Source organism: Rhinoraja longicauda, chromosome 11 (genome assembly GCF_053455715.1).
Source record: "Rhinoraja longicauda isolate Sanriku21f chromosome 11, sRhiLon1.1, whole genome shotgun sequence".
Taxonomy (NCBI): domain Eukaryota; kingdom Metazoa; phylum Chordata; class Chondrichthyes; order Rajiformes; family Arhynchobatidae; genus Rhinoraja; species Rhinoraja longicauda.
The window spans coordinates 25,996,210-26,009,610 of NC_135963.1; the positions used below are offsets into that span (position 1 = coordinate 25,996,210).

Here is a 13,401-nt window from a genome sequence, read left to right on the forward strand (position 1 = left end):
CACATTTGGAAGATGAATTTAACTTTTTATCCACAAGCACCCATTTCACAAACTGTGCAGCAAGCAAACACTGGAACAGCAGTGAACCACATAACAGAGTGACTCACCCTCTACTCATCCTAAAAAGATTTAAAGCACTCCCTCCATGTGCACATGAGTGCTCAAATTATTAAATCTTAACATGGGGAAATTGCCAACAGTGTAAAACAGCTTCTCACCCCCATTTGGTTATTTTATTGAAAATCCAAGGAATTAACATGAAACAAACACAGTGATTATATGGGAACCAAACATTTAATTTTTGCATCAAATAAGTAAAATGGTCACTTTTCATTACTAATTATACATTTGGTATTTTTAAGGTTCAGGAAGGATTTACAGCTCTGCATACACCGCACTGAATAGCACAGAAACCACTAAAACTGTACGGGAAAAACTTCAGCATGATCAATATTGTTGAAAGACAAACAGGCAGCATACACATCCTGTCATAAGGATTCAAACTTAAAACTATGGTCACCTACCTTGCTGGAAAATTGAGAGGGTCACAGATGTTACAAGGAGAAAGAGCGCCTTTACTGGGACAAAATGAGTTGAATCATTGGCAAATATATGCACCAACTGAAAAACATAATAATCCAAATAAACACAACATGAGTAGACATAAGGAAAATAAAAGAGCAAGATCAAAGAAAAAAGACACACCCCACAAAATCACTAATGACCAGTGACTGAGATTATTAATCTGGAACAGGGCCAACACACTGTGCAAATTGGGATTGAAGTAGAATGGAATGCATCAAACAATGCACATTGCCAAGATAATGGTATATAGTAATCCCAGTTTTATATATTCCATGATATCTAACCTTCCAGAGCAGCCGACCATGTGGAACCTTATCAAAGGCCTTGTTGAAATCCATATAGACAATGTTGACGGTCTTGCCTTTGTCAACCTTTTTGGTTACTTCAGAAAAACTCAATTAAATTTGTAAGACATAATCTCCCATGTACAAATCTATGATGACTATCGCTAATCAGCCCCTATCTATCCAAATGCATACATCTTATCTCTCAGAATCCTTTCCAGTAACTTACTTACCACAGATGTTAGGTTCACTGATCTATAGTTCCCAAGCTTTTCCTTGAAACCCTTCTTAAACAGAGGTACAACATTACCTAATCACCAGTCATTCAGCTCTACCCCCAAGTCTAATGATGCGTATATCTCAATCACGGCTTCCGCAATTTCTTCTCCAGCTCCATGTACTGAGAAATGGCTAATGTAGTTTAATGCAGATAAGTGTAAGGTGTTACATTGTGGAAGTCAGACCAGGGCAGAACCTTCACGGTGAAAGGTTGGGGCCTGGGGAATATTGTAGAGCAGAAGGATCTCGGAGAACAGGTACATCGTTCCCTGAAAATGGCGTCACAAGTAGATAGGGTGATAATGAAGACTTTTGGTACAATGGCCTTCATCAGTCAGGGTATTGATTATAGAAGTTGGGATGTTATGTTACAGTTGTACAAGATGCTGGTGAATGCAAGATGTTGGTGAGGCCACATTTGGAGTACCATGCTCAGTTTTGATCATCCTGCTATAGGAAGGATGTTATTAAGCTGTAAAGAGTGCAGAGAAGATTTACAAGGATGTTGCCAGGACTTGAGAGCCCGAGCTATAGGGAGAGGTTGAGCAGACTAGTACTTTATTCCTTTAAGTTGTTGAAGGCTGAGGGGAGATCTTATAGAGCTATATAAAATCATGAGGGGGATAGATAGGGTGAATGCACAGAGCCTTTTAACCAGGGTACTGTAATCAAGAACCAGAGAACATGGGTTTAAGGTGGAGGGGCAAGATTTATTAGGAACCTGAGGGACAGCTTTTTTCACTCAGAGGGTGATGGGTATGTGGAACAAACTGTTAGAGGAGGTACTCGAGGCAGGTACTATAACAGCTGAATGTGTTTGTTGATTGCCAAAGCTTTTGTGGAATCTAGCCTCCTCAGTGCACTGCCAGGGACCCCATTTCTACTTGGGCCGCATCCACAGAGCTTGGAATGCCAAATGGCAGTGAGATTGGTCTTCCCCATATCCAGACAAGGCAAGTACAGATTTGGAAGGACCATGGATGCTCTCTCCAAAGATGCAATCTGATTCATCTAAGTACTTTTTTTTAAAAAAGTTTTTAAATTATTACGTGCAAATATCATAACAGGAAGAAAAATAACTTTTCTTTTCAATGGGTCAATAAAGCCAATCTGACCTAGGCTAGTACAATTATCTACTTTCTTTGTGGAGAAGGATTTTATGCATACAGGCAGAGGTAAATGATGTAGTTTTAGTCCAGTAGTGTAATAACCCCAAAATCTTTAAACCCTGCTAAACCTCAAGCCGCTCAATAGATTGAAATATTCTCTTCCCTTAGGGAAACAACTGCTTCTTTTTCTAAGAAATATAATCTCCATTTGCACTCCTAAATACCAGGCAATCAAGTTTTGAGCTTGGTGATTTATTAACTATGACTCCCAGGTCTCTCTTTAAATCTGCAGCACATCTATAAACAGAATATAAACATAGATAGGTTTCCAAAAATCAAATTGCACTATTTGTTCACATTAAAGGAGGTCTTCAGAACTCTGAATATAACTTATTTTCAAAATGGGTGTCTACAAAAGTTATAATCTATAGACCATTTTGCTGAACACATGCTATTATCCATCAAGGTCTGTTGGATCTCCTGGTTGCTAGCCATTTTAACTCCCCTTTCCCACTCCCATACCCTTAATGTTCTTAGCCTCAACCACTACCAGAGTGGGGCCGCACACAGTGAAAACAACACCTCATATTTTGCTTTGGTAGCCTGCAACCCAACAGTATGAACAGTCTGAAGAAGGGTCTCAACCCAAAACATCACCTATTCCTTTTCTCCAGAGATGTTGTCTGACCTGCTGAGTTACTCCAGCTTTTTGTGTCTATCTTCAGTTTAAACCAGGATCTGTGATCCTTCCTATGCAGTATGAACACTGAATTACCCAATTTCAAGCAATACTCCCCTACCCCCTATTTCATTTCCCCACCCCCAACTCCCCCGATCTCAGTACATGCACATTTCTTTCACCACCAGATGAGCTGTTCCTTTCCTGTCCTCCTTACACTCATCTCCCACCCCTCTCATCCCAGTCTTCAATTTCCCTTTTTTCCCCCCTCTTTCCCTCTCCCCGTCCCCATTCACCCATATCCCTCCATCTGGTTTTACATTTTATAACCCCACTTTTTGCCTACTGTGACATCTTTTTATCCCCTTGCCATCTCTAGACCATCACCATCTCCACCCATTTACCAATTCCCCCCTCCTGTACCCACCTTTCACTTGCCAGGCTTTGCCCACCCCCATCTCTCTTTTTCAGTTTCCTCTCCCCTTTCGCCATCAGTCTGAAGGACCCAATCGATAAGTTGTCTGTCCATTTCCTCCATAGATGCTGACTGACCCGTCGAGTTCTGCAGCACTTTGTTTTTTTGCTTCTGCACTCTCTTGTGTCTTATCTTCTTTATAATCTATGATCAATACATTTAGTGGGGGGAAAAAGCAAATTTAGCTGTTTTAAGGGACAATTTTTGAATTATTTGATTATTTTGTTTTACGTGTGTACTAAATAGTTTCTGATCAGTTGCATCATATTTCTGTGATATTTATGTTTCTTCTGTCTTTTCAAAGCTCCGTTTGAGATGATCCAGACTAGCACATATTTTGGATGCAAAATCTATGTTAACTAAGAGTGAATCATGAGGACTCAACAATCAGAATCCATGAAGATTTAACAATCAAAAGCCTGGTGCCAAGAAATCATATTTCAGGTTTTCACCCCTCTGTTCCTAAAACACCCATTGGGGATTTGGTACAAGAGCTTTGGCCGACTTTCTGCAATCTCAAGCCTGCATGGACCACAGACTGAAGTTATACCTCAACGGTAGTTCCGGTCCACATGGTGGTTAGTTATTTCATTATGCTATACAGCTAATTCACAAGTACTTTATATGATCATAATAAAGTTGCCTGTTCACATGATATCAGGGAACCAAAGAAAGGAATGGGACAATATATTCAACAAAAAAAAGCCTGTTAAAAAAAATGTTTTCTTAGTTCTATAGAAGTAAACAAAAATATATATTTTTTAAAAAGGAAAGCATTGATTCTACCTGTCGTGTTAGTTCCAATGCAGATGCCTGTGGAATAGTACTGTACATCTGACCCAGCATTTCCGAAAGCTGCGGAATCATGGGTGCAAAATCATCCAGAAGAGTTTTCACGGACTTTTCAAAGATTGCACAAACAGCCTAAAAAGAATGGTGAAATCTTAATTGTTAAGATACTGAAGGTCAAATGAGTTTTATATAAATAAAGAGCTTTACAGGCCAAGTCAAATGAAAACCTCATTTTAAATATATATATTTTACCACAAATAAAGATCTCTTAATGCACAAAAACTTAACCAGGATATTGATCCAGCCCCAACTAACAAGAGTAATGGAAGTATTAGATCAAAGAGTGAAAAATAGCAAAATAAATAATAATTTATCAAAAGGAAATCCTGTTTTACAGATCTCCAAAAGTTTGGGGATTATAACTAACAGATTAGATATGGAGAAACGTATGAATGTGGTGCATTTGGATTTTGAAACACAACAAAAAGCTTAATCCAACCCAGGAACATAAAATTAGCACATGGGATTGGGGCAATACATTGGCATGGATTAAGGACTGGTTAATGATCAGAAAATAGTGGCAATTAGCACATAATTTTTGAGTTGCTGGACTATAAATGCAGGCTCAGGGAAAGGGGTTTCAGGATGTTCAATGATATAAAGCTAGATGGCACTACAAGTTGTGAGCAAAATGTACAGAGGTTTTAAAATGACATTGACATGCTATGTGGATGGCCAAGAATGTAGAAAATAGAAAATCATGTTGAAAAATGTGAAAACATCAATTTTAGTAGAATTAAATAGAAAAATAGAACATTTTTGAAAATGACATAATGAAAAACGAGAACTTAAGCCTTGTAGAAAAATTATTGAATGTTAACTTATTAAAAGAAGATTTGAGTACTTTAATTACCGAGGGCCCTGGAAGGGACACCTGGAATGTGGTAAACAAATCTAAAGTCCCTTCCAAAGGATACACTTGCAAAAAGGAGAGTGCACACTGAATGCTGATATGAGAGTCCTGTCCCATGAGGGATTAAACTGTTGGTATTCCCTCAACTTTTGAGGTATTCCCGCAACTTTTCAATGCAAAATCTGTGGAATTCACTGCCTCAGAAGGCAGTGGAGGCCAATTCTCTGAATGCATTCAAGAGAGGGCTAGATAGAGCTCTTAAGGATAGCGGAGTCAGGGGGTATGGGGTGAAGGCAGGAATGGGGTACTGATTGAGAATGATCAGCCATGATCACATTGAATGGTGGTGCTGGCTTAAAGGGCCGAATGGCCTACTCCTGCACCTATTGTCTATTGTCTATTGTCTCTTGTCATTGAAAAATGCATATTCAAGACAGTGATCAAAAGATATTTGGATATTAAGGAAGTCAAGGGGCACGGGGTTAGTACAGGAAAGCTGGACATTAGGAAGGATTTTGTTACAATCCTTCAGTTCTAAAAGCATCTACTCATCACTAATCTTCATTGTCAACAAAGTGAAGAAAGGCAATAGTAGTCTTGACTATACAAAAGAGATAATTTGTATGCCATTTTTGGAAAGTTCAATTTTTGGCAATTAAAAGTGGCAAACTGATTTTGCTGCAAACAGATTTTGTTTACCATGCACTTCAAAGTTGACTTGATTTGGTGAACTGAGATACCTGCTACGACTACTCTACAATTAGCCAAATACAGGTGGACAGATGACATCCAGGGTGACTAGCGGTGATTTAATATTGGTTATTACTATGTAAGTAGTTCAGAAGAGAACAGTAATTATAAAGGGATCAACATGAAAATTAACTTACCCTAAAAGAATGGTTAATCTAAAAAATTCCAACAACAGAAAGTACAGTAGAAAACAAAGAACGATTTGGTCAACGGAAGCAATTTCAGAATAGCCAAAGGTTTAATCAAAAATGTGACTCAATTTCTACATCCTTCTCCACCCTATAATCCTCTGAACTTGTTCTTCACACAGAGTTGTGTGTAATTCCCAACCCCTCTACTCAGAGCGATATCTCAGATATCAAGAATTCTTTCCCTTAACCCATCTGGTTCTCCATTTTTCTCCTTCCCATTTCCTTGAACAAAGATATTCACCTTTCCAAAATCTCCATTATCAGACACACATTTTTAGCTGGTCATACCAGAAATGTCTTGAATATTTTAACACATTAGAAAAGTGCTGTACAAATGTAAATTGGTAGCATAAGAGACAAACAAAAGTTCTGAATTAGATACAAACCTAAATACATTGTGTGTCAATGCTCTAACATGAAATGCAAATATGCTACCCTAGCACTGAAAATTACTCTTTACACAAAAAAACTAAGGGCTTGAAGACACTTTTTCTTTAAAAGGGAATTTCTAATCGACTGAGCAAGGCCAACTGATATCATTTTATTTATCTTTTAGAAGCCACATTGTATACATAAAAACATAAAACTCAAGTCAAAAATGAAATCAACAGGTCACATGACTTTAAAAAATGTAGTTCTCCTTAATGATTTGCCTTACCTCAACAACCTGAGCATCATTCAGCCACTTAGACAACACTTTCTGTATGAGTTGGAAGACTTGTTGAAGGACCACCACAACCTGTGAAAAAAAATCACCTTTTGTAGCTCACTTTGAACCTCAAATAGAGTTTATAAAAATGCAAAATTTTCCCACAAACAAGTCCCTGGTTAAATAAACAGCATTCTATTTCTAAAAAGAATACGATCAATTCATGAGAAGCCCATGTCAGTACCACTGCTAGTACTTACAGGGTTAGGTCCTTGCAAGGTGGGTTTTTTCTTTGCTTCACTGCCTTCTGGCTCATCATCATGGTGACTGATATCCAATGTGGTAAACAAATTGGACAACAGACCCAAAATATGTATTATTGCTAGTTTATTTGATGGATTTGGCTGCAAGGGAAGGTCAAAAACAAAGCTATAATTGCATGAAAACAGAACAGAATTATGAGCAACTTAAATGATCGATACTTACAGCATCAAAACTTAAGTGTGTTCATAATGGCCATAACAATTCAAAATAATTAACATGAGTATAATTATCACGGTAAGTACATAAACAAATAAATCTAATATAAAGAAAAATGATAGTAATTAATTTGAAATAATTACTTTTACTAGAAACAAAGTTTAATCAAAACAAAATTAGCAATAGTTGTTACACAAATTTCATAAAGGACTTAAAAATGTCAAGAGGTAGTATCAAATTTACATTGCACAACAAGAATACAAATTATTGAAAAAATATTCAAACCGATTATAAAAAAGATTTAAGAAAATATATCAGTGCCAAACAAAATTAGATACGGGAAAACAATACAAATTGAGTAAAAATCACAAAGAAAGCCCATGACCTCAAAAAAAGGCAGAATAAGAGAACAGACAAAGTAGTGAAGGAAAATGATGATGATATTTTTATTTAAGGATAGATTAGAAGAACCTTTCCCCAGCAGCTTTTCAAATTTAGGTAAAAGTTTATATTTGAGATTTCAAAATATTGTGCGCAGTGGATTGAGATTAAGAATTATTTAAATTGCCATGAGCATACACAGCCAAAGATAGCAAAATGCAGCCAGCCATTTTTGGTGAACAACGCATCCTACCAGAAAGCAAGTTTATGTAGAAAGTAACATTAGAAAATTTAGCAGGCAGATAGCAAGGATGGACAAGCAATCCACAATTAACATGCGAGAGCTTTCAATCAAGTATTTTCATCTTGAGAGTACCTTATTGGAGCTAGTTAATGGAGCTCCTGTTTACACTGGAGAGCAAGAATTAGTGAAATCTCACTTTTCATTTCCTTTACATTAATCACTGGATTGGTGCTACTTTCCAACCCCATACTAAACTGTAAAATTGCATTACCTTTGCTGCCAATTTCTAACCGTAGTTCAACATTACACGGTCTATCATTAAGTCTGCTCATCCCTTTTTGATGTATCCACCATCTTCAGGAATAGATTAGTGACCAATATCCAGTATAAGCCATCAACTTTCTCTGCCATTTGACTGTACCTCTTTCCTGCTGCTTGCAAGAATCCATTCCATTCTAGTTTAATCATGTCCATTGTATCTTTCCCATAATGAGCCTTTTCCTTGCTGAATACACCTTTTTTCCTTAACCTTGGGTTCCCCTCCACCAGTTGACAGTACTGCCAATCAATCACACATTTTTGCCCACTCCCTGCTCCTCCCAGTTGGACAAAAGATTGGGCTCCCCTTGTCCTCATTTTCCATTCTACCAGTCACCACATTAAAGAGATGATCAGAATTTCCATCACATTCAATGGAATTCCAACATCAGACACATCATCGCCTCTCCATTCAGCATTACAAAGGTTGTCAAGGCAAGGCAACCTCCATGAATCCCTGATCCCTGCTTCCATCACCAAACATGCCTCCTCAAAGCACTTTCCTGTGCAGCAGCAGGAGATGTGCCAACTTCTATTTTCTATGGCCTCTGACCATCATCCAGAAATGGAAATTATTCTTCCACATGAAATAGTAATTAATTTGCACTTCTTTCACTTTAGTGAGATGTAGTTTCCTCTACTCTGGAAAAAACAAATATATATTGAGTAACCAATTTGCAGAACATATTTGTTCTGTAAACGAGGATGACCTTGAACTTCCAGTAGTCTGTAATTTTAATTCTTTGCCCATCCCCACTATGGCCTCTTAATCTTCACCACCTCCACTTCTCCAACAATGCTCACTGTAAGCTCAAGTAATAAATCATCTCTCACATATGTGCATGTTGCAGCCTTCAGGACTTAATACTGAATTTACCCCATGCAGGTAACCATCTTTCACAGATATCCACAGATATGACTAAACCTTCCTGTTTCTATTGAGGTTTTTCTCTCACCTTTGACTACCAGTTTTTAAAAGTAATTATTACCATAACAACTTTGACCTGCATCCTATCAGAGACATCCTCTATTCTCTCAGCAACATAAATCATTCTGGTTTTCAATTCCGATGAAGGGTCCTTGGCCTGAAACGTCAATTCTTTCTCTTTCCCCATTGATGCTGTTGGTCCTGCTGAGTACTGTACTTTCAACATTCTATATTTTTGTTATACCAATTTTCAACCTTGCTAAAATACAGCAGACTTTTTCTGTCTCATAACAGGCTACCTAAATGTTATACGCATGTGTTTGTATTTCCATAAACTTAGAAATAAAAACTTTGTCAGTGCACTTGTACTGGGAATAACTGCCGTTGATTCATCTGTGAGCATTCCTCTCCGTTTCCCATCCCACCCCACCAACTCAAATTCCACTCGTTAACGTGAGAGGCAAAAGACATGTCCAAACACTTATCCCTCAGTTTAAAACATTGACACTAAATGATGTACTAATAACTCACTCTTAAAGACTTTTGGTTATAAACATCCATTCTCGAGCAGTTAAAAATGTATTCAACGAAACAGGCAGTCAGTTGGAGAGCATTTTCAGTCTCACAGTTCATTTAAATTTTATTTGTACACTCAATTGTTAACCTGATACCAATTCAATGTTATGCTTAATAAATTACAAATATGCCTCAAATGAATTAAAAACTTACTTCATTTAAACATGCTCATAATTTCACCTGATACTTAAATGTCATTAACTATAATAGGAGATATGCTTAGCCAATCATGATCTTCAATCTACTGCATACATCAACCTATAGATTATACAAACAAATAAGCCATTATGAATATGGTTGACACAGCTCTCAATCAAATTTACAATCTGACATGCCAATTAAAGTATAAATCAATGACAGAAACATGAGTAAGTGTACATTGTTATTTAATCTATCATCAAGTATGCAACTGGTAGCTTCTTCTCCACTATTTCAGTAAATTGTATTGGAAATAGACAAGGTAACTTCGCAGGAAGACCCATTTGGTGTTAGAATTGGACACTACAACCTTGTGTATACTAGGGCAACAATGTGAAAGAAATCACCTGGTGTTTCTAAATCAAAATACTGTAAACACCACTGAGATACATTAGGATATACAAAAGTATTCCTTGACAAAACACAAGATTTACTTAACTATTCTTCCATTCAATATGATTGCAAGGGATCAGATATTAATCCATGCCAACTCAACTGTTTAGAACAATGCCGTCACTCTCTTCCCAATTCAATTGCCAAACATTAGATGCTCGAAATCCTGTTGTCGTTTAATAACAGTCAGATTATTTATTTTCATTGTGTCCAGCGTAACAAAAACTAACAGATTCATTTGCAAGAATGAAAAGTGGAACTCTCAAAATAAATAAAGCAGAAAAGTGATGTGTCACCAAGGAATTTCACACATCTTAAATGGGTTGAAAGCAGGATGTTAAGAGCTGAAAGTGATGCTCTAGGTAGCAGAAACTGCAGCTTTGAATTCTTAGGGATGCTTTCAAATGTACTTGAGATACTTGAAACATCTTTTGTTTACATACTGATGGTGAGGAATCATCAAATTTAGAACAATGAAAAGATAATCATTTCTTATTCATTTATTAAGAGCATTAATTTAAAATTGATACACAATGAAATTTGCTACTTAACAAATGATTTATTTAATAGCCAAGCCATATCGCATTTTTGAACAGTTTAGTTGGCACAAACTATGATTAATTATCTCACCCCCCTCTGCTCTCAAAAGGACTTACCAATTAATTGAAGGAAAATCAGAAGTTTGTCAGGCTTCTGTAAAAAAAGTTACACGCAACCAATTGGTATAACGCAACTGATAATCAAACCCTCATCGAAGTGACAAGTTCTTGGCTTTGTAAATCTGTATCCTGCCTGTTATTGCTCCTAAATTACAAGGCACCCTGACACGTAGTTTATTACTAACATTTTCTGTACAATTAATGAGGGCTCACAAAGGAAGCTATCAATTGGTATTATATTAAAAAAAAGAAAGCTGGCATCAAGGAGAGATTTAAATACAGTGGGAAGAAAATGCCAAGAATGAAAATGTACAGTAACTATCAATTATATTTTCCAGCTTAAGCTATTATTAGCATTTATCAAACTGTCTTCTGAACAGTATGCAACCTACATTCTGCTACGATGTTAATCTTTTTATTCCTATTAAAGATTACATACAACTTTTAATGAATGAAGGACATCCAAGCAGGTGAAATTCAATATGAATTTTAACAATTACAGAAACAGACAACTTTACATTAATAAATTGTCACTTTGGCTTATTTTCCAAAATACTAATTATTGTAGGCACAAAGTAAAAGAAACTCCATTGATCAACCAAGTGCCAAGACAGAAATGCATATAATCAGTCCCTCGCAGCTTACACACATAGGAAATTATAGTTATGAATTATACCGTTTCTTTCTCCACTGATGCTGCCTGAACTGTTGTGCATTTCCCACATCTCCTATTTTTAGTTATGTTTTGTTGCAAGGTTTCAATACTTAAAACATTTTCAATAATATCAGGTTGCAAAAAGAATGATCGGTTCTGAATTCTCCAAATCATAAGGTCCACCAAAAAGATACTTTTAGAAGATAGTAAAGGAAAGACATTTTTACCATTCACATGAAACTAATTTTAAAGATTAAATAGATGGAAATTTGCTTCAGATTTCACATGCGTCATTTAGAATAAACAGCCATGTAGATAACTAAATACTTGCTTCACTTACTACAGAATTGAGTTCCCTTTACAGTGAGGTTATTCAATGTTGAATCTATAAATAATACAAATGTTATAACATGGAAATAAGCCATATGGGAGTCCATCTACATCAGTGCTTACCTGCTATGCAAGCAAATAGCTTGAACCATACTTTATACTTTTAAGTTTTCACTCCATCCAAACTAATCTTGAACATTGGCACAGTTTCTGATTTTCTCAAAAAACCTAACAAATAATTTAAGTCTCACATTGCTGTGTAATGACCTGTCCACTTTTTAGATCTACAATGCCTCCTTCTTGACAATGCTCAACCACAGGAAGCAGTCTGCTTTGGAGACACAGGAGACTATAGATGCTGTAATCATAAGCATGCTGGAGGAACTCCGAAGGCATAGACATTTCAGGTGGGGACTTTTCTTGAGATGGATCAGTCTGAAGAAGGATTCCAATCCAAACTCTCTGGTCCATTCCCTCCATAGATGCTGCCAGACCCACTGAATTCCCCACTTAGGTTTTTTGCTCAGTCTACTTTTGTTTGTCTGAAAGTCACATAATTTATCCGATCTCTGCATCACCCCAAATCCTGCATCACATGAATAAAAAATGATTACTTTGTCTTTTTTCTTTATCAAACATCCTAATGTGTCATACCCTCTCCAACATCTCAACTTCTGCCATTTGCCTGAAGACTACATTCAGCAACTCCACTGACTCACTGGAAGCAAAAATCTACAATTCTATTTATGTTTTAGTCTCACCAATAGGTAGTATTGCCCATGTCAATATTCTCCCATGTCGCTTTGTTCTTTCACAGCATTAAACCAACTAGTGCGCCTCTTTTTGAAAGCAGACTTCTATCGAGCATTTTTTTTAAACCCTTTGCACCATCTTATGAAACTGCTTTTGTAGTTTCCTTTGGTGTTTAGAATTAGCTATTTATTTTATATTAGTGCCACCTTTTAAGTCCAAACAACTCTCTCTAACCAAGTCAGATTAGTGAACATCGTATCGAGTTCTAAACTATGGGTGAAGCACCACCCATCCCAATCATTCTCTAAAACACGTTTAACTCTGAAATGAGTGTAAAGCATTTGCTGCCCTTTCTTTCGTTCCACTTTCCTCACTCTTCCCTCAATCACCCTTGTAGTACATTGTCAAAGACATTCATAAAGTCCTTGGCATAGAAATTCTACAATATGGCACAACATTAACGTGAACTACACATTTTGCTTCACAGACTATCATTTTCTTTCTCAATCCAAGATGCATATGAGTTTAGTTTAGAGATACAGCGCGGAAACAGGCCGTTCAGCCCATCGAGTCCGTGCAGCAATCCCTGCACATTAACACTACCCTACACACTAGACAATTTACATTTTTATACCAAGCCAGTTAACCTACAAACCTGTATGTCTTAGGAGTGGTTTGGAGTGGTTTGGAGTACGTCTATGCATATGTTGAACAAATGCAGTGATGCATGCCGAACTCAAAGATCTACTGTTAGATTCCTTACCATGCATCACATGTCTA

General features: G+C 36.9%; 1 protein-coding gene across 6 annotated transcripts in view; it reads right to left on the bottom strand.

Moving 5' to 3' along the window:
- ipo13b (importin 13b) overlaps positions 1-13,401 on the bottom strand; it is a 90,851-nt gene that overhangs the window by 28,012 nt on the left and 49,438 nt on the right. For 5 of the 6 annotated variants that reach the window (XM_078408502.1, XM_078408500.1, XM_078408501.1 and 2 more), the window contains exons 12-15: positions 6,967-7,110; positions 6,716-6,796; positions 4,198-4,335; positions 525-621 (exon numbers count right to left, since the gene is read on the bottom strand). In XM_078408502.1, coding sequence (XP_078264628.1) covers positions 525-621; positions 4,198-4,335; positions 6,716-6,796; positions 6,967-7,110 — 460 coding nt within the window. The remainder of the gene's footprint in view (positions 1-524; positions 622-4,197; positions 4,336-6,715; positions 6,797-6,966; positions 7,111-13,401) is intronic. The other variant, XM_078408503.1, reaches the window with a different exon arrangement.